Source organism: Schistocerca gregaria, chromosome 9 (genome assembly GCF_023897955.1).
Source record: "Schistocerca gregaria isolate iqSchGreg1 chromosome 9, iqSchGreg1.2, whole genome shotgun sequence".
NCBI classification, from domain to species: domain Eukaryota; kingdom Metazoa; phylum Arthropoda; class Insecta; order Orthoptera; family Acrididae; genus Schistocerca; species Schistocerca gregaria.
In genome coordinates this window covers 86217821-86239983 of record NC_064928.1, presented here as the reverse complement: position 1 = coordinate 86239983, position 22163 = coordinate 86217821, and the positions used below count along the sequence as shown (strand labels likewise).

At 44.7% G+C, this 22163-nt stretch overlaps 1 protein-coding gene across 1 annotated transcript in view; it reads left to right on the top strand.

The window, feature by feature from the left end:
* The window catches only part of LOC126291444 (uncharacterized), a 381448-nt gene that overhangs the window by 84815 nt on the left and 274470 nt on the right, over positions 1 to 22163 (top strand). The window contains exon 2 of the mRNA XM_049984958.1: positions 11144 to 16639. Within this exon, the coding sequence (XP_049840915.1) occupies positions 13409 to 16639 (3231 nt within the window). The 5' untranslated portion in view covers positions 11144 to 13408. The remainder of the gene's footprint in view (positions 1 to 11143; positions 16640 to 22163) is intronic.

Genomic DNA, 22163 nt, shown 5'->3' with positions numbered 1-22163 from the left:
GTGTAAGCCTGGGGATCGAAGACCTCAGTAGTTTGGTCTCATATGAACTTACTACGAATTTCCAAATTATATCTTGGTCCAAAAATACCGTGTAACTCAGGGCCAAACCACACTTGAATTTTTTACGGTATGAGTCCGTTTGTTAACAATCGCCCAAAGCTATGAGAGAGAAATTGAATCAATTAGGTGGTTGTCGCTGTTGTGTTGGCAGAAGCGCCAACACCGTGTTACGCGTGGAGGCCGAAATGCACGCGTTTTAGCTCAAGCAGGCTGGCGTGAGGAGGGAAGAACTATATTGACGGTCTGGAACATGACAAGGAATTAGAATTCAGAAAGCCGACATAATTGGTTTGATACTTAACTTTAATCCATTTATGATGGACGTCGCTCTTGACGGTACATGATTCACAATATTATCTGTTCAGAAGACATAGTAACTGAATATGGCACCTTGCTAGGTCGTAGCAAATGACGTAGCTGAAGGCTATGCTAAACTGTCGTCTATGTAAATGAGAGCATATGTAGACAGTGAACCACCGCTAGCAAAGTCGGCTGTAAAACTAGGGCGTGTGCTAGGGAGTCTCTCTAGACTAGACCTGCCGTGTGGCGGCGCTCGGTCTGCAATCACTGATAGTGGCGACGCGCGGGTCCGACGTACACTAACGGACCGCGGCCGATTTAAAGGCTACCACCTAGCAAGTGTGATGTCTGGCGGTGACGCCACAGTCGCCTATCTGGATACTGTTTCTGACGCGAGCGTAGTGCAGGTAGCGCAAAACGGATCGGTAGGGCGGCTGACTCATCCTATTGGTGTCGGCCTAGATGAAGATAAAGTGAGTGACTCTGGCAAAGTGCGTGAGACGAAGGTCTCCCAGCAAGCAGTCGGATGGGACTCTGCGTTACTTCAGAGAACAGTGGTCGACTGGAGGGACGTGCAGCAGGAAGGTAGATCCGGCGGCGGGCGGGAGGCGTGTGACGTCAGCCGGCTCAACAGGTGCTGGCCCGGTGTCCCAACTTCCAAGGCCCCGGTCACAGCCGGCCCTCCGTCCTTATCTGAGGGGCAAAGTCTCGTGCTGTACCGGCTAATTCACCACCACTTCTCTCATTATCCTCTTCTCGCCAAGCAGAGGACTACACGGAAAGCAGCTCGCACTGCCAGTTCATCTCGATATGTATCCACAAACCACCTACCGAAGTATGACGCGGGTTGCTCCTTGCACCCCACTATCATCTCCCACTTTGCGAAAGGAGCGTCGAAAGATGACTGTTGGCATGCCTTTACATTAGCCGTTACGAAGAGACCACACGCAGGCCACACGCCAATAGGATTTTGTTTTTTGTTTTTTAATTTTACTTTCCACATGTACGGTACGTGCAGTTCTGAACTCAAATACCGATCTGCCAGAGCAGTTCGATGGAACTATAAAAAATTATCGAGAAATTTCACGGCGAAGTTTTCCGAGTGTCTTGAATACCAAGAAGATAGGTCCATATTTCAGCAGACAGCGTGGCTCCCTAGTAGCATGCTTGTCTGCGAATTGGGGCACGAGTTCGATTCCTGCCCGGAGCTAATATTTAAATGAAGTTGAATGTTAAACGAGCATAACCGCGAAACGTTTGATAAATAACTATGAAGAAAAAATCAGTAGCGCTCGAGACTGATAATCACTGGTTCGAGTTTCATTTTGCCATTATTTTTTTCGTTTTTTATCCTTTCATTTCGAATAGCTACTTCATTTAAATATGAAATTCATAGAGTAGGAGCTAATTAACACACAGGTAATAAGCAGGTAATGCACGTTTTCTTTTTCGCATTACATGGGCACACAAAATCCAGTTTTCGTCGCAAATATCCTCTTCGGGTACAAGCAAAATTCTCCTGTTATTTCAATTATTTTTTTTTATAAGGTGTCACGTATGGATGTCATAAACTAGTATTGTAATGATAGTTTTTGTTCCTGCTCATCCGGATAGAGATTTATCTATGTCCAGCTGATCTTGTTAATAAAGATTGTTTAAATTGAAAAAAAAATGCAAATAACTTTTCACATCTTTATGTATTTTAAACTTAGTGGAAATGCAGTTTTCTTTAACAATTTGCCACTCTCTGGAATCGAACCTGGGCCGCTCACAGGGCAGGCAAGCATTCCTGCACAGAGCTTCACCAGACACTGAAAAAACGCCGTTGCTTTGGGATATTAAAGATGCTAGGAGAACTTCAAAGTAGATTTTCTCGAGAATTTTTGAGAGTTGTATCGAACAATTTTAATTGACTGATATCTGAATTCTAAATTGCACGTACCATATATATATATATATATATATATATATATATATATATATATATATATATATAATTTCTTCGTCGCAGTCATTTTGCGAGACGCATGCAGGACTCGATCATAGGATTTGTAGACATATATATATATATATATATATATATATATATATATATATATATATATATACGATAATACGGTTGCCATGTGGGCTCCTTCTTAGCTTCTCTAATTTCTTCGCCGCAGTCATTTTGCGAGACGCATGCAGGACTCGATTATAGGAATTGTAGACCTGATAAAAGTGACCGATAGTGTAAAGCGATGCCGCATGTTCTATAGGGAAAGACGGGTAATATACTCGTACAGTACGTACAAGAACCAAGAGGGAACAATGAGAATGGAAGTCCAACAATAAAGTGTTCGGATAAAAACGGGTGTAAGACAGGGATGCAGTCTTTCGTCCCTACTGTTTAATGTTTACATCCAAAAAGCAATGAGGGAAATAAAAGAAAGGTTCAGGAGAGGCGTTAAAATTCTGTGTGAAAAGAGATCAGTGATATGACTCGTATGGCCCAACGTAAATTGGAAAAAGATAAAAATAGTGAGAAGTAGCAGAACAGAGAGTTAAAGGAATTCTGACCTTGGAAGCAAAATAACGTGTGCTGGACAAAGGAAGCAGACATGAAAAGCAGAGCAGCTCAGGCAGAGACGGCATTCGAGGACAAAAGAAGTCTACTGGCCTTATTTGAGGAAGAAATTTCTGAGAATGTACATTTGAAGCAGAGCTTTGTAAGGTAGTGAAACATGGACTGTGTAAAACCCGGAATAGAGTATAGTCCAAGCTTATCATGTGTGGTGCTACAGGAGAACGTTGAAAATTAGTTGTACTGATAAGGTAATGAATGAGGAGGTTCTCCGCATGATCCGCAAGAAAAGGAATATATGGGAAAACACTGAGGAGAAGAAAGGTCACGATGATGGGACATCTGTTAAGACAACGGGGAATAACCCCCGTGGTCGTAGAGGGAACTGTAAAAAGTAAAAACTGTACGGCGAGACAGAGATTGGAGTTGTTGTTGTGGTCTTCAGTCCTGAGACTGGTTTGATGCAGCTCTCCATGCTACTCTATCCTGTGCAAGCTTCTTCATCTCCCAGAACCCACTGCAACCCACATCCTTCTGAATCTGCTTAGTGTAGTCATCTCTTGGTCTCCCTCTACGATTTTTACCCTCTACGCTGCCCTCCAATACTACATTGGTGATCCCTTCATGCCTCAGAACATGTCCTACCAACCGATCCCTTCTTCTGGTCAATTTGTGCCACAAACTTCTCTTCTCCCCAATACTATTCAATACTTCCTCATTACTTATGTGATCTAACCATCTAATCTTCAGCATTCTTCTGTAGCACCATATTTCGAAAGCTCCTATTCTCTTCTTGTCCAAACTATTTATCGTCCATGTTTCACTTCCATACATGGCTACACTCCATACAAATACTTTCAGAGAGATTGGAGTATATCCAACAAATAATTTAGGACGTTGTCTCCAAGTGTTACTCTGAGATGAAGAGGTTGACACAGGAGAAGAATTTGTGACCGGCCGCATCTAACCAGTCAGAAGACTGTTGACTCACAAAAAGTAGAAATAGGTAAAACACTGAAGAGCCAAAGAAACTGGTACACCTCTCTGTTATCGCGAAGAGCTCACGCGAGCAGGCAGAAGTGCCGCAGCACGACGTGGCATGGACTCGACTAATGTCTGCATTAGTGCTGGAGGGAATTGACACTATGAGTACTGCAGGCCTCGCCATAAATCAGTACGAGTACGTGGGGGTGGAGGTCTCTTATGAATAACACGTTGCGAGGCATCCCAGATATGCTCAATAATGTTCACCTCTGGGTAGTCTAGTGGGCAGCGGATGTTTTTAAACTCAGGAGAGTATTCCTGGAGCCATTCTGTAGCAATACTGGAAGTTTGGGGTCTCGCATTGTCCTGCTGGAATTGACCAAGTCGTTCGGAATTCACAATAGATTTGAATGGATGAAACTGAACAGACAGGATGCTCACGTACGCGTCACCTGTCAAAGTAGTATCTACACGTATATCACTTCAATTACACACGACCCACACCATTACAGGGCCTGCTTGAACAGTCCCCAGCTGACATGCAGGGTCCGTAGATTCACAAGGTTGTCTCCATACCCATACAAGTCTATCCTCTCGATACAATGTGAAACGAGGCTCGTCCGACCAGGCAACATGTTTCCGTCCTATGTCGTTGTTGACGGGCCCGGCGACGTGTAAAGCTTTGAGTCGTGTAGGCATCAAGCGTACACGAGTGAGCCTCCGGGTCCGAATGAATGGTTAGCACGTTGATACTTGTTCGTGGCCCATCATTGAAATCTGCAGCAGTTTGCGGAAGGGTTGGAGTTCAGTTACATTGAACGATTCTGAGTCGTCATTGGTTCCGTTCTTGCAGAATTTTTTTCCAGCCGCAGCGATGTCGGAGATCTGATATTTACCCGGATTCCTGATATACACGGTACACTTGTGAAATGATCGTACGGGAAAATCCCCACTTCATCGCTACCTTAGAGATGCTGTGTGCCATCGCTCGTGCGCCGACTATTAAACCACGTTCAAACTGACTTACATTTTGATAACCTGCCATTGTAGCAGCAGTATCCGATCTAACAACTGCGCCAGACACTTTTCGTCTTATATATACGTTGCCGACCGCAGCGCCGTATTCTGCCTGTTTACATGTCTCTGTATTTGAATACGCATGCCTATACCAGTTTCTTGGGCGCTTCAGTTTATGACGACGTCTGGCAGTTCTTGGAACGTATGGTCTTCCTACAATAAACGTCTCCGAGATCCACAATGCCTTTCCCGTAGTCTCTGGCTGCCGTTAAGAGTTAAATGAATATCCACGTGCCTATTTATCTTATTAGACGAAACTACGTCGAAATTCAGGGCTTCTGTTGGAGTCTCTCCCTTACTCCTCTGTTAATCCCACCTGGTAAGGGACCTAGACTGTGGAGCAATCTGTCTCAGTAATTGGATGAAAAAGTCACCTGATCTCAGTAATACGAATCCTATGTAACAGCTTTTATGAGCAACAGAAATGTGGTTTTCAGTATTACATATAACTACTAACCTAATTTTAAAATTTAAAATGCTGTCACGATCTGTTTATTAAATTATAATTTTAACTCACTAAGTCAAGTATTAAGTCAAAAACGATGTATATGCCTTGACGTAGCGTAATTCTCGGCGTGCAGATTACTCAACGCATTGGCATCCAGCATTTGAGAGCACTAATCGAATTCCTGCAAACATTACACATAATTTCAAACCCTTTCTAAACTTTTTCTCGCCAACACCAACCACAAAACAGTTTATCCCTTTAATTTATTACCTTTTACTGCTAACGTTATTCCCAACACACAATGCGAGTACGGTCACACGCGAAGGGTTGGGAACACGCTAGAGAGACAAATTGTCGAATATGATCATTATGGTGATCCAGGCATTATGGTGTGGGGAGGCGTAGTGTTACATGTGCGTACTGGTTGGAGACCATTAATGTTCACGCCGTGAATTACTCTACGTCAAGACATATACATAGTTTTTGACTTAATACTTAACATCTGTGGTCATCAGTCCCCTAGAACATAGAACTACTTAAACCTAACTAACCTAATGACATCACACACATCCATGCCCGAGACAGGATTCGAACCTGCGACCGTAGCAGTCACGCGGTTCCAGACTGAAGTGTCTAGAACCGCACGGCCACACCGGCCGGCTAATGAACAGACCCTGACAGCATTTTTGTGGTGTGTGTACTGAAGACCTTCAGTACACACACCATCAGATTATTTGACTTGTCGCTCTAACGAAGTAGGCGAGTGTCAGCAATATGTCTTGTGGTCTTGTCGTGGCGCGTTTATCTTCTGCCGTTAGGTCAGACAATAGAAATGCCACTTTCATCCTTAGAGTAGCAGATTGACGGCGACCAAAATTGACAATCTGAAGTTCCTTTGGTATTGGTACGTTAATCTTATTCTCATATATATCTCTGATACTTGACGAAAGTGTCTATACATTTATCTTCATGGCTATGTACAGGTATCTGGTAACCTTATTAGTCGCAGACTGAAACTTGACTATAGACTGGTACAGACAAATGTAGAACTCGTACAAACTGGTACTGACTAATTTCAGACTGGTACAGACTAATGCAGACTGACTCATCGGAAGTCTGTACACTCATTATAATACCTCGGGCATTCATGTATCACTGTGCGAGTGTGATCCGCGAGGAGAAAAGGTTCTACGTTAGCAGCAATCTCACTGGCTGCGTTACATATTAATAAGCGGATCGGCGGAAGCAGAATTTGGTCCGTCTCTATGGCAGCGCCATCTCGTAGTGCGGAGACGGGCGAGCGCAGCGCCTGCGCCGTTGTGCTTAGTGGGGCGCGCGCTAGTGGGAAAGTTGTGTACGCGCTGATTACGCAGAACGATGTACACAACAATTTTAAATTTTAAAATTCGGCCGGTAACATGTTTGCCTGCCATACAGCGTGCCTGGTTCGACTGCCGGTCGCGTTTGCGTGGACTGGGTGTTGTGTTGTCCTCACCATCACAGACGCGCAGGTTGCCCAATGTGGTTTCACTTGAAATAAGACTTGAAACTCGGCGGCCGAACTTCTCCCACGGCGCCTCCCGCCCATCTGTGGCACACGATCATTTTTTTATTCACCGGGCAATGTTATTATGTCTGTGAAGTTAGGGGAAGTTTACGAGGGATTTCTGCAACCGATGTTAATGTATAGCTTGGCAGGGAAGGGAGAAGGAGGCTGTTAAATATGCCTCGTGGCGGCAGTGTGCAGGAGGTACAGCGGTCAGGATTTGAGAGTGGGCGTCCGGGGCTGCCGTTAAATGACAAAACAGGAAATTAAGTACAATGAACAGGATATACTTCAATATACGGAGTACAAAGGGCGCGCCTAGGGTCGGAAGTCAGCACGTTTTAGACCAGTCTAGGAGGTCGAATAATTAATTAAAATGGGAAATGGAGAGGGAAGCGGTTCATGTTAACTTACGTTATTGGCCAGTCGCGACAGGCAGAGCCGGAGGCTCTGCCTTCCAAAAAGACGTCTGTTCTGTTCGAGGTCTGGATTACAAGAGAGCGAAGCAAGTGTGTTGTGGTCCGCAGGACGCTCCGGCGTCCACACACGTGATCGGTATCCCGCGCCGCTATTGGCTAAAATCAATGGCGTGAATTCGCTAGCAGTTGCAGCAGAGGGCTCAGGGCGTCTCCTGTCAGCAGCTGTAACTGGACAGAACTTGCCTCGGTTTTGAAAGGCAAGCGACTTGTGTCACGTAGACACGGCGTGAATTATTCTGGGAGCAAACTTGTAAAGATTCCACTGGGCCTTTGAAATAAATATCTTAAACCAATTCCCTAAAATATTCCTTGACTGGCTGCCATCCTGTACATGACACGGCACTCTTTTCCCCATGTGCGTCTTTTCATGGGTGCACTCGGCCCTGACTTCATTTTAACGAATGATAACGCCCAGTCGCTTCGAGCAGCACAGTTGGAGCCGTTCGTGGAACGAGTGGATGTTTGGCGAATGGACTGGCCTGCCCGTTCCCTCCACTTAAACCTGATCGAGCACGTTGGGATGCACTGAGGAGACGTGTTTCATTCAGCACATCCAGCAGCTGGCAACCCCGCTAATGCAGGAATGGAGCGCCCCACCATGTAGAGCTCCCGACCACCCTTGCAGCCAGTATGGGAGCACATCACAGAGCATGCATTGCCCTCCGCGGTGTCACACACACTACAGTGGAGTCTCGATAGTTCGAGGTGAACGGGACCGGAACCACCTCGAACTATCGAATATTCGGACTACCGAAATTTAAATGGGAAAAAGAAATATTATGATATTGTAAGTAATACAGGTCAAAATATGAACTTTATTAAAATAAAAATATTCACACATGCATTTGCATTGGCAGAATAACAATAATTATTTACTTAGAGAAGTAATAGTGAAGTGTCTTTTGTTTGGCGAAGCTGCAACGTTTCCTCGCGGCAATGTCACGCCACCGTCTCAGGAGCAGTAGGTCAGTTGGTGTCGCCTCAGGCTGTTGTTCCACGTAGCATATGGCGGCCTCGAGAGCAGCGTAGCCGTCGGTGTGACTCATCATCGGTCATCCTCGTCACTCTCACACTGCGATGGAATGTTAACCATGTCAATTATAGAAGAGTCTGTCACTTCCAACTGTTCGTCCGAATTTAACCGCTCGCCTACTTCCACCTCTTCCTGCTCTTCACACCCTGGCAATCTTCTGATTAAATTACACAATGGTTGATCGTCCTCATCTGCTAAATCTTCAGTTCCTGCGTCTGGCATACTTTCCTGTAGAATTTTCCTCCATGACTTAGAAATTGTGTCTGATTTTATTTCCCTCCAAGATTCGCTAATCCAGTACACGACGTCCTTCAAAGTCACTTTCTTCAAAGCTCCTAAAATGATTTCGTTGTCATCGGAATGCAGGATTGACTGTAGCAATCGCCGTCGATACTATTTTTTTTTTAGACATTAAACAACGCCCTGATCCGTGGGCTGAATGAGACTGGTAACGTTTGGTGGGATAAACAAGGCGCAGATACCGTCGCACTGCAGTTCTCATGCACCTGGACGTGAGGACGCATTATCCACGAGCAAAATTGCTTTCCATGGCAGTCCTCATTCTTTTAAAAATAATCTTGCAGTCAGGTACAAATGAGTTAAAAAAACAGTTCTTGAAGATTTCCTGATTCATCCAGGCATTATTCTGACGTTTATAAGCAACCGGAAGAGCTGAGATGGATACATCCTTGAATGCTCTTGGGTTGACAGACTTCCCAGTCACAACTAATTTTAGTTTGTGGTTTCTAGTTGCATTTCAAGCTGCCATAACTGTGAGCCTCTCTTTGCTTTGCCCAGGAGCACTCTTTTCTTGACAAGAAACAAGTGTTCTCGCTGGTAACATTTTGAAATTTAGCCCAGTTTCGTCACAGTTATGTATTTGTTCATTAGACAGATTTTAGTTAATTATGATTTTTTTTACGCTCTACTATAAATTTTGAAACGGCCTGAGCGTCACCAGATAGTTTTTCTCCACATACGTCTAGTTGACGCGCTCCGTACCTCTTCTTCCACTTGTCGAGCCAGCCCACACTAGCGGCGAAATTGTCATCTTCCTGCAGCTGGTTTCTGAAAAACAAAGCTTTTTCTTGCAAGATTGGGCCAGAAATCGGAGCAGTCTTCTGTCTCTGTTGGGTAAACCACGTGAACAATGCCGCACTTCTTTTTTCGAAGTCGACTTCTTTATACTTCTTCAACTGAGAGATTCGTGTGAGTTCTGTGAAAAAAACTGTTCCAATTTTAGTCGGTTTCTTCGCCAGTCACCAACAGTAACTTCACCGACACCATATTTGAGAGCAAGTTTTTTTTTATTGTTTCTCCATTGTCAAGTCGTCTTAGTGTTTCTAATTTTAGAATCAAAGGCACAAATGTCCTCTTTTTTGTTACAGCACACATTTTTGTAAAGTTTACAACGGAACACACAGTCAACAAACAAAACGACACACAACACTGTACAGTACAGGTACTGGGAACTACAGCAGCATATGAACTCCCCAGTTTTGATTGGTAGCTGCCGGCAGCAGTCGGGGTATTTCGTGCCATACTGACAACAGATGCTCGTGCAACAGGGCAGCGAGCTAATCGTCGGTGTTGATTGCACTGTTGTTTGCTTTGTAACTGAGCTGTACTCTCCCTATCCATCTTTTGCAATGATGTTTTCGTTATTTATCATGTCAGTAAAGAAAGAAAGTAGATCGTTGCAACTTTTTTTTCCTTCCTTTTGTTTTTTTTTTTAAAATAAAGAGACTCGTATTATTGGAGACTCTAACTATGGAGACTCTACTGTATTAAGAAATATGTCTTGCCTTTTATAATGCACAAGGAGTTTTCATAAATCACCTTGACTTAAGTGCAGTTACTGTCTTTGAAAGGCAGTGTAATTTCTGCGTCTCTTGGCGTATTTCTTTCAGTTTCATTCTGTTCCATACCGTAGCATTTGTCTTTATGTTTGGACATTTGTCTTTATGTTTGGAGCAAGTTTTGGCGAGTTACATTGCTTGGAAGCGAGACTTAATGCGAACGTTGCTTTCGCCTTTTAAGACGTGAACACCAGTGTATTCGTATTGCAGAGAGTAACGGCCCCGTGAACACTTTCTTTGTATATTCCTGGAACTAGCTTTGTATCGTCAAATCTTGTTCCGTTGGGAAAGGCTTTTGAGTCTTGTCTGCGAGGAAGTCTCGAGTTTGATTCGATACTCGCTGAGGTCACTGATTGACAGTTCCGAACTGTATCGAGTTTCTTGCTGAAGTCAAACAACACGGCACCAACGTGGGCGCCGATGTCTAAAAGGTGCTCTAGTTCTCAAGGACGAAAATACCGAGCCGCGTTTCGCGATATCTCTACTTTTCGGTATCTTTGTTGATTTTTAGGGATGAAATTTTTCGTTGTCCAGGACTCTGATAATATACGAGAGTAAAACATGTTCCATATTTCTACAACGCATTGGCATAGCAATATAGGCCCGTAATTAGTAGCTTGTGTGTCACATTATCCCTTGAAAATGATAATAGCCTGCGTTGGACCAGCCACCTAAGATTACCGTGTAAAGCAGTCTTAAAGAATATTGTTGTACGCCTTGTGGGACTGTTGGGTTTAGAATTTTTGTATACATTTGCATCTGCTCCTTACTTACCTGGTCCTTCTCCCTGGCAGATTTCTTTTCCCCGAGAGGTCGGCACTCGTAAATCCTGGTGTAATCTTCAGTGACGCTCTCCAACCTCGGCAACGTGTGACCTTTGGAGAAGAACCAGTTTAATTCTGGACCTCGATCGAGAACCTGTCCTGGACTAAATATGGACAACCTCTAAGCGGTGACGACGTGAAAATGCGACTCATGGATGGGCTGTGAAGAACAATCCCAACTTTACTGTATTATTCGCTTTGGAAGGCATTCGATTCACTGCTGGACATAGTTTTTTTTTTCTTTTGACGGACATTCTGTATCTGAAGGTAATTGAATTAATTGTGATACCAACCTTGGCAATGTCTGATTTTTGGAGAGAAACCTAATTAATTCTGTGCTTCGAATAAGCGCTGTTGTCAAGTGACTATGGACGACTGCTGAGTGTCAGTTATGTGAAAATCCAACACAGCTCTTGGATAATCTGTGAAGACGACTTCCAGCTCGCTTTTGGACGTTATCTTGAGGGCTTACGGCCTACGAATGGAGTGGATTTCGTCGTCTTTGCTAGTACAAGCGTGTTGCTGGGTTGTGTGAGGTGAAAGCACATTGCTGCGAGGTGCGATCGTCGGCTGCAAATACATGGCGAGGCTCGGCACGCAACGCGGCGATAAACACAGGGTGTGAGGTGGCGGGTGCTTGGCTCGTATCGGAATTCCAACGATGCTTGACGCACGGTACAGGCAGTTTCGATCTGCCGTCAGCTTATGTGAGAACACGCCGTTCTGGATGTGAGCTCATGAGCCTACTTCCCTGCACGAAAGCTGGAAAGGATGAACGACCAAACAGTTGGATGTCTCAGGGTATCGACATTTTTATACAGAACGTTTTCAAGACTGACTCTGCAGTGAAGTGCAAGATCTGCCAAACATCACCTTTTATGTTTATCCCTAGAAATGTCATGCATATGATGAAGCGAAACTTAAGGGAAACAAGTTTCTCATTGAAAGATGTGTATGATGCAATTATAGCGCTTTGAACACGGCCTTCGTGCTTCTACTGTGGAGCAGAGAAGAGGGCTTGTCTTGAGTAGTATCCATTGGTTCTCACTGTTCTGTTGACTGGAGATGGAGAACACCAGGAGTTCCAGAAATGAACACTTGTCACGGCTCGCAGACATTACTGATCGTGGCAAGAGACAAGATGTGATATAATCAGATTGTCAGCACCCACCTCAGGTTACAAAAATCGCAGTAACTTTATATACTACGATGCAAGGCATACAGATGTATTTCGAGAGCAGTGATATAACGTAAGATCTCAAAATCTTGTTTCATCTGCCTCTCTGATATACACAGCAGTACACAGAGGCACTACATTAAAGTCTGCGGGTACCTTCGCAGTGGGATGTAGAGTTTTTTACTTTCTTTCGTAAGGCGTCAACAAATTTTTCCTTCTGTAGCAGTTATTTTCTCATGTACTGCTGTGTTTGGTCGGCCATAGCATGTCTTACAGAACTGCAGTAGGAGAACGTTACGTAGCCCGCTGATCGATGCTAGAAAACTGGATCAGTATGCCAGGAGTTGCGCCTGCTCTCTGCGGCATCAGCTAGCTTTGTGCATTGGAATTACTTACATATTGAAGAAAAATGGTCGCCGATTGCATGTGCGAGAAGATGAACGTACAATACAAATTCACAGACTTACAATCGTGTCAGAAAATAAACAAGTAGACTGGAAAAATATAACACATGTAGGGAACTTCTGTCTCCCTATCCCGTGTGCCCAAAACTTTGTATAAGGTACCCAGGGTGGTGTGAATGTTATATTCTCCTCTGTGCAGGATGTCTGATGTAAAGAACATTGATGCTAGTGGAGTGTGGTAGCTCTTGTCTGCATTCATACTATGGATGATCAACAGTAAAGCTCCATTTCTTGATATAGTCTTTAGATGTACCCATCCAGGATCAAAATCTGTTTGGTAGCTGCTCAGCTGTTTTCTGAGATTTACGGAGCTGAGGTGTTCTCTCTGCCCACACTTCCAGCTTCACCATCTCGGGAAGCGAGTGACTAAAAGGAAATCAAGGCTCAAGAATGGTTTCTTAGCGCCGCGTGGAGAGCTTCACAAGTTTGAGCGAGTAATGTCGGTCACAGTTCCACAATACATGGAGGAACTGTAGCTGCCCTGTGTGCAACAAGAGCGTCGATGGTACTGAGACCACTGGACACAGGTGTCACATGAGCTGGCGGTAGGACCTACGGAGCCCCAGCTGTGCGTGTAGAACTTGCCGATGCGGGATGCTGGCCTGCGTGTGCACTTCTGTCGCGGCAGCGCCGCCGGCAGGTGCGTCGCGACGCCGCCAGTGGCGCCGGCCCCCACTACGGCCCCCGGGGCTTCCCCGACGCCTGCTGCCGCCACCGGAACCGGAAGCTGCTCTCGCCGCCGGGGGTTCCCCCGGAGGGGGGCGCTACCGCTTCAGCAGTGGCAGCGAATCGGAAACGACGTCGGCAGACTCTCGCAGTGGTGACGTCAGCAACACCTGTCGTGAGCGTCAAATGCGGCACAGACTGGTCAAATGGGACGCCGGAGAGGGCAAGGGAGACAGGCGCAAGCAGATGGCTCATCGAGTGGCTCCAGCAGAACTGCGTACCACGCCCACTGGGGACTGTTGGCAGAGCACAGATTCTTTGAACACAGCTCCCAAAACTCACTTGATCACTCCAGAGACAGCACCATCCATCGGAAGAAAAACAATGCACGCAAGAGGCGGCGATGAGAGGCGAACTAATGGCGTAGATACGCGCCGAGACGCTGGTAATAAAATGGTTATTCAGAGCTGCGGAATGCATATCAAAAACGATGGCGAAGGAGCCTTCCCAAAAAACGGTAAAAGCGAAAGAGATGCAAGAACGATGAGCAGCTGTGCTGACGAATCTTCCTCAAGTCTTCTCAGTGGTGTTTTGGAAAACTCTCTTCTCTTTCCGCCGAAAATTATATCTCTATGGAATCAAGACAAGACTGGTACCAAAACTGCAAATTACCTCCAAGGTGTATCATCTATCCGAACGAATAGTGAGCTCGAGAAAACACTTAGTGGTATTGCCACACCAAACAATACTGACAGTGTTACGTCTGAGGATTTACCACTAAAGGCACATATTCCTGCTGAAAAAAGTGTTGTGATGGACCAGCTTGGCAGTGTCAACCCGTTTTCACCCACAGGAGAGGAAACTCACGTATGTTCCATAGAAACCAACGAAATTAGAGTGAAATGGGACAAGGTGAATGACACTATCTCTTCTGATAAGACTGAGACTTTGCTTATTGACACTTCCACTCATGGCCTAAGAACGATGCTCTACAAAGCCCTTCTGGCACAAGGTACAGACATCGGAAAGGGCATCCAGCGTGCTAATATAAATTCCAACTCGAAGAATGCTGAAGGAACTGGTATAGAGGTTCAAACCAGAGGATTCTTTGTTTCTGGTGAATGCACGAGGCTGAATAACTTGAGCATTGCAAAGATAGGAGCCCAGAAAGTGCAGTCTGATCTTCCTCTTAATATTGTCGCTTCAAAGTCGGAGTCCACTTCACAAGTGCAACTGTTTGAGATGGGCATAAATGTTCTGAAGTCGGAATCATCAACAAATGAGAGATCATCATGTACTTGCAGCTCCAGAGTTCTCCCATGTGATGGCTGTAATCTGCATGATTTATCAAGTGTTACCATAATGAATGGTAAGGTTCCACTTAGTAGCTATTCGTTAATGCTCAGTAATTCGCTTCAAAACATAGCTCTGCGTGTTCAGTCCAACAAAGCCTACGAAATCGAAATTCCGACTTTGGCAGGAGGCCAAAAGACAGAAAATATCTTGACAGTGAAAGATCCTTCAGACTTTTTGTGCTCCAGTGGAAGCTCGCCCCTGTCAACAAACAAGTCGGATGTGAATGTTGCTCTCTGCGACAATAAACCCAGCCACAAGCCATCGTCACCACAAATGGGATCAGTTCCTCAAGACTCAGCAGCCAGTGAACTGTGTAGAGTCATTAAAGTATCAGACATAGTTGCGAAATTACGCGCTGCTACAGTGGTATCTCCTGAGGCAACCAAAAAGGCTTTAAAGGATTCCCAACAGTCTAGGTATGATGATGATAATAAGTTATGTACCAACACTGAGCGAATGATGGATCTTCCAAGCCCAAAACGTGAGGATGTACAATCAACTGATAAGTCTTACTATGGTGTAGATAAGGAGACGGACACGAAAAATGTAGGGAAAAGCTCTGTTCTACTTGCCTCCTTTGGCGACTCTGTGAGCCAGAAGGATTTGAGTGACAACAATCTCGACAAAATAGACTCTACCAATACGGAAACTTCGTTTTATTCCAGCAGTAAACATCGAGTTGTGTGCACACAAGGGTACTTAAGAAACGTGAAAGTAAATTCGTTGTCAGACGACCCAGTCGGTTGCTTTGCCGATTCGAAAGTTGTATCACCTGACAGTTGTATGCAGTACAGGCAGTATGCTAAAGTCCTCTTAGAGGAATACCAAGAAATTTTCCCATTTGAGTGCGACGCATTGCTACACAGTTTGAGTGTGTCGAGCAAGAAAGTTGCGAGTGATAGGAACAATAACTCTGTGGTGAGCACATCACCAGGGTGCAGTACTGAGTCAGGGGAGCAATATAAGAGGGTGGTTGGCTGTGAATTGGACACTGTAAATATGGGTTATGCGATTGATGACAAGAAACTCTACAATAGGGACTCTGACGAGGCATCAAGTCCTCTGGCTTGTAGCAGTAGTGATAAAAACTGGGATACCTCTAGTGACAATAATTTGTGTTCAGAACAGGGAACTGATCAGTTATCAATACACAATTCAAACCTTTTCGCTAGGCAGCCCTATAAAGAATTGTACTCTGCAGTCAGCCCTTCAAGAACCGTCCTATGTTTGGACTCAAATACTGTTGCTTCTGGGAGGAACGACGAATACACAAAGAAACGCTCTGTAGGGACCATTAACTTTCCGAATAACGTGTGCGCTAAAAATGAAATGAGCCCTTGCAGGAGTGACGGGTACAATATTGGAAGTTCCTATCAGAACACCACAGTAGTTGCGCATTTGGTTAGTTCACCTGTCTCATCGGACGTTGCGGACTCTGAAATACCTGTTGCTGTAGACTGGTCTTTGCTCCCCCCAAACAGGACAGGTCGAGATAGGGACACAAACGATGTCATTATACCTGGTAACAATAAGTGCAGTGAGAGGAAGATTTTGGTGGCTGGTTTGAGTAGCGATGCTGTTGATGGTGAAGTGTGGTGGAAAACTGGGTCGGCAAGTGCCGTGGGGAGATCAAGCTTCAGAGATGGATCGGAGTCATCGAGGTCGCAGGTAGCTGATTGGTCGTCGCTATCAGAGCGGCTCTCCTTTCGTCTGCCTCGAAGCCAGCCCGAGCGCCTCATCGTTCTGCATCAACAGAGGCGTCAAAATCACCATCAACACGAGAAACAAGCAACTGCCATAGAGGTGAGTTAGCGAAGGCAACCAACTGCATGCCCTGTAGAAAGCTGCATGATGTACCTCTCATCGCCTCTACCAAATGTTCTCATAATGTCTCAGACTTGCATGTATTCCGGGCGCGGTTCGCCATGTTACTATGAGCACAGCGATGAAAACTTTCCCGTGGGTGGATAAATTGGTTTCTAGGTAAATCATCTAAGTTATACAAAAGCTGACAATGGGTCTGATGTAAGATATTGATACTTTGAATGCAGTGGATTTTCTATACGTGAAAGATAGTGGTTCTTATCTAAAAGAAAAGTATTCACTGAAAACAGGAAACTGTTATTGTTTCAATTTGCTCACTGAGAGGTCTGTGATGTTTATTTACTCATAACCTTTATCCATTTAAAATTGGTTCAATTTCTTTAAGAAGCAATTTAATGTTATCACTATTTGTAAATTAAGCAGATTTGGTAAGTCTGGGTTAATTACAGTAAATCTATATTAATACAAATATCATAGGAATGATGTTCTTTTAAATGTTGTCATTTGCGATATACAGGGTGTCCGAAAAGTCTTTCTCTGATTACATAAATTGATAACTCAGGCTAGAAGTAAGATACAAATATGAAACTGGTGTCTAATTGTTTACAAACTATCAAAGTTTTTTTCACACATCAGTAAACTTCCACATGAGCACCCTTGGTAGCACGTGGCACATCTAGGCAATATTCAGTTTCCGTCCAAACATTAGCCAACATGACTGGAGGGATCGATTCAAGGACTGTGGTTATCCGTTGCCGCAGGGTTTGAAGATCTGGTACACGTGTTCGGTAGACCTCGTCCTTGACATAACCCCATAAAAAGAAGTCTAATGGGGTCATGTCACGAGAGCGTGGAGGCCAAACCGTTGGCCCATCACGACCAATGCATCGCCCAGGAAAGGTCATATCGAGATAGGCACGGACGTCCAAACCCCAATGAGGCGGTGCACCGTCTTGCTGAAACAAGACATCGGGGTGATACTGAAGCAGCTGAGGAACAGCATTTAGTTGCAACATGTCCAGATACACTGCAGATGTGATGGTAGCCTCAGCGAAGAAGAATGGCCCGATAATTCGATCGTGCAATAGCGCGCACCAAACATTCACCTTTGGACTGCCTCTGGTGCACTCCATGACCTCGCCAGAGGGTTGTGAACCCCAAGTGCGCACATTATGGCGATTCACTACTCCACTGACAAAAAAGGTCGCTTCGCCGGAAAAGACAATTCGTCTGAGATAACCATCATCGTCCTGAATACGTGATAGCATTTCGACCGCAAAGTCATATCGACGTGTACTGTCATTGGGCAACAAGGCCTGAACGATTTGCACTTTGTATGCAGAAACAATAAACGTTTGTGTAAAATTTCATGGAGAGAGCTTTTTCGCATCTGTAATTCACGTGAGGCCCTGCTCACCGATTTCTTCGAACTTCGCAGAAAAGACTGCCTTAGAGCTTCCACCCTGTCTGCTGAGGTTCTTGGTGGATCAGACCTCGGAAGGTCACCAACCGACCCTGTGTTCCTAAACTTCTCATACCAGGCTTTAATGCTCTTGATATCAGGCGGATTCCTTCCAAATGTTGTCTGGTAGTGTCTCTGCACTGTGGCTGGTGATCGTGTCTCATGGTACCATAGATCACACTGTGCCTTCTCCTGATTGGTTGACATGGCTTCTTGGACACTGCACCTCATCCACTACTTACGTACTGCGAACCTAAAACAGAAAAAATAACTTTGATAGTTGTAAACAATTCGACACAAGTTTAATATTTGTATCTTATTTCTAGCCTGAGTTATGTATTTATGTAACCAGGGATAATCTTTTCGGACACCTTGTATATTGTTTTTTATGTATATTAAAACATGGTAGTGATTTTTAAGAGAAAAAACTAGTTAAGTTATGAAGAGGAAACCTTTAATGTTTAAATTTGCTCGTTGAGAGGCCCATCATCGTTGATTTACACAAGAGCTCTGTCAAAAATTTGTTTAATTTAAAGAAACACTGATTCTGAATTGAACGAAATTAATAAAGCAAGTTAACTACAGTAAATACATCTCGTTTTCTTCTAAACAATATTTGGATATGAGCAAGATTAACTTGCTTAAATTATACTGAGCATCAGTTCTATGATGGCTCAAACGAAATATTTCAAAACCGATATCAGCACTGCGCAAAATAATTAAAGGGTCACTGCTTCGAAACCCCATCATTTTCTCCCATTGCGGTGCGAAAGTCTAAAATTTGGCGTAAAGCTGCCTAAAATCTCCCTCTATAATGGCGCAAAAGTGTGGCACCCTCCGACGCTTCAAACAGCAAAGTGGAGACGCACTCGAAGGAGAGGTCACAGTTCAGATGTTCATGTGAGATGTAAAGTGGGTTAATGTGGGCATATTTGCACCAGATTTGCCATAATTCTAAGTAATGACAAGGTGGACGTGTCACACGACCTTCTCAACCCCATCTCAGTGCTTCTCTTGATGTCTCTCCAACTCAGGTCAGAACTGTGAAGCCCAGTGTGGAAATCAAACCTTCTTGTTACGGATGGCATAGGAAAACATTTGAACATGTGATACACAGAACCACTCACAATCGGTACGAAAGGGCCTCAGGAGCAGTCATAAAGGCCTCAGGAGGCATAAAGGAACCATGAAACCATCCCTTCTGTTGGGGCTTTCCTTTACATTCATTTACCAATTATAAATGACAGTTTACAATGCAATGTGCAAGGGAACGTCCCTCTTGAGAACCTTTGGCATATCTGACACCATACTCCTCCCCCCCCCCCTCTCCCAACGATTCAAGCCCCTCTCTAACGACATTGTGGAACTGCAACCCCATTGAATGTGATGTCACCGCTTTGGATTGTAGTGTGGCCAAAATTTTTGCTGGGCACTGCTCATAGCCATTCGACGAAATCTGAATGTGATCGAAATTGTTCAAATGGCTCTAGGCACTATAGGACTTAACATCTGAGGTCTTAGAACTACTTAATCCTAACTAACCTAAGGACATGACACACATCCAAGCCCGAGGCAGGATTCGAGCCTGCGACCGTAGCAGCAACGCAGTTCCAGACTGAAGCGCGTAGAACCTCTCGGCCTGAGCGGCTGGCAATGTGATCCAAAGCAGTAAAGAGTGTTTATGCTTTTTCAGCCTTTCTGTGGCATACTCATGGTACAGGTTGCCTATGAAAATGAACAGGTGCCGTAAAACCCACAGAAATACTCAAGTATATTTCTAAAGCATAAAGTGTTGGGTAGACATAAGCAAACGAGATTTCTCTCTGTTGTAATCGGCTGGTGAGAGCGAGCGAAGGGCATTCACTCGTGATCGATTTGCATCCTCTCGTGTTCTGCTGGTTGTCGGTCTTTTCGTGAAACACCAATGGCTTTGGTGCTAGCAGCTGTCTTGTCTCCTTTTGGCGTTGAAATGAGTTGCATGAAAGGCATAATCTGGAGGAGAGTTAGCTACACTCTCCAGATACTTCTCCACATATTCGCCGCTCCAACTTAGACATTTGTCAGAGCGTTATACCAAATTTCCAACACCGTCGTCATAGAAGGCAGCCGCCTGTGCTTTCCGATAATTCTCTACACTGCTCTATAGCGCGTAGCCTGCGCCCAAGTGTTGTCTTCGTATCCAGCGTTTCGTGTGAACGGAGATGATACTCAGGACGAGCCATTAGGGCTGTGTTGTGGGTGATCCAACAAAGGGTGCAGGAGCGTCTTCACTGCCCCTGCAGAGCGAGGCTGAGAACTACCGTGAAGAAGGAAGTGCGTGGCACTTGTGTTACGTGGGCTGCATTCATTAAGGCAAATTAAGTCGAAGCCTCTCAGCGGGCCCTCCTACTTGCCGGGAGACATCGTTGTTCTAGGCACCTTTACTCGCTCACAACTGAAAAGAGCGTCTTGATGCAATCGACGGTCATACTAGAGAAACTGCCCAACACACCTGTGCAAAGCTTCATCGGGTTTTGACTGTGGTCTCCATTTCGTGACCGATCGGAACTTACTTTCTGGACAACCCTCGTAGGTGCTCCTGGTATCCAAGAGGTCCACACCACAAACGCTGAAGGGAAGGAAATATTATTAGTAGAAAATATTCGACGCACTTAGGAGTCTAAATGCGCTAATGAGAAAGATTATTGCATCTGGTGGGAAATCCAGTGGATAAGTACAAATTGTGTGCTCCTTTTTATTAGAACAGAAAACCACAATACATTTCTTTTAAAGTAAGTAAGTACGAATATGTATCTGTTGTGCTGATTACAGTTAAAAATGTACAGAAGACCTGATAATTCTGATTGTTGGTTCATGGTGTGTGTAATTACAGGGCGTTCAATAAGCAATGAAATGCATTTTTTTCTGAAAATAGGTTGGTTTTATCCAAGATTCCAATACACCACTTTTTTTGGCTACAAAACGCTATTTTTCAGCGTAATCACCGCTCAGTGCGATGGCCTTAGTCTACCTTACTGTGAGGGCCCCATATGGCCGCATGGTACCGCTGTACAGGTGAACGTTGGAGCTAAAGCCTTACTGCATCAGTACCCTCCACATCATCGACAGTTAAGCAGCGAGGTGTTTGACTGTGAACGTCGATCACCTCCAATGAGAGTCTCCGCATGTTCCAACACTGCGAGAGTCACGCCTGTAAGCTGCCGTCTGGCACGCAAGAGATCGAACAGGTTTGCGCGACTTAGCTGTGATGATGATAGACGACTCGTTCAACGATTCACCGTGTTTTTGTTCACTGCATGGTCTCCGCAGACATTCTGTAAGCGCCAGTGAATATCTGCGATTCTCTAGTTTTCCGCCACAGGAAACTCAGTGAGAGGTCTCTGCTTTGGAACGCGCCACTGTTACAGACGCCATTTTGAAGGCTGTTGTGTAAGAAGATTCGGTTTAATGTCCCGTGGACATTGAGGTCATTAAGAAACGGAGCACAGGGTCGGACTGTGTCAAAGATTGGTAAGGAAATCGCCCGTGCCCTTTTAAAGGAACCATCTTGCCTTTCGAAAATGAGGAGGTTCTCTGCAGATTATACGACGATAAGAATGGGTAGAAAAACTTGACAAGAAGAAGGGACAGCATGATGTTGTTGTTGTTGTAGCCTTCAGTCCTGAGACTGGTTTGAAGCAGCTCTCCATGCTACACTATCCCGTGCAAGCTTCTTCATCTCCCAGTACCTACTAGAGCCTACATCCTTCTGAATCTGCTTAGTGTATTCATCTCTTGGTCTCCCTGTACGATTTTTACCCTCCACGCTGCCCTCCAATACTATATTTGTGATCCCTTGATGCCTCAAAACATGTCCTACCAATCGATCTCCTCTTCTAGTCAAGTTGTGCCACAAACTTCTCTTCTCCCCAATCCTATTCAATACCTCCTCATTAGTTACGTGATCTACCCATCTAATCTTGAGCATTCTTCTGTAGCACCACATTTCAAAAGCTTCTATTGTCTTCTTGTCCAAACTTATTCTCTTCTTGTCCAAACTAT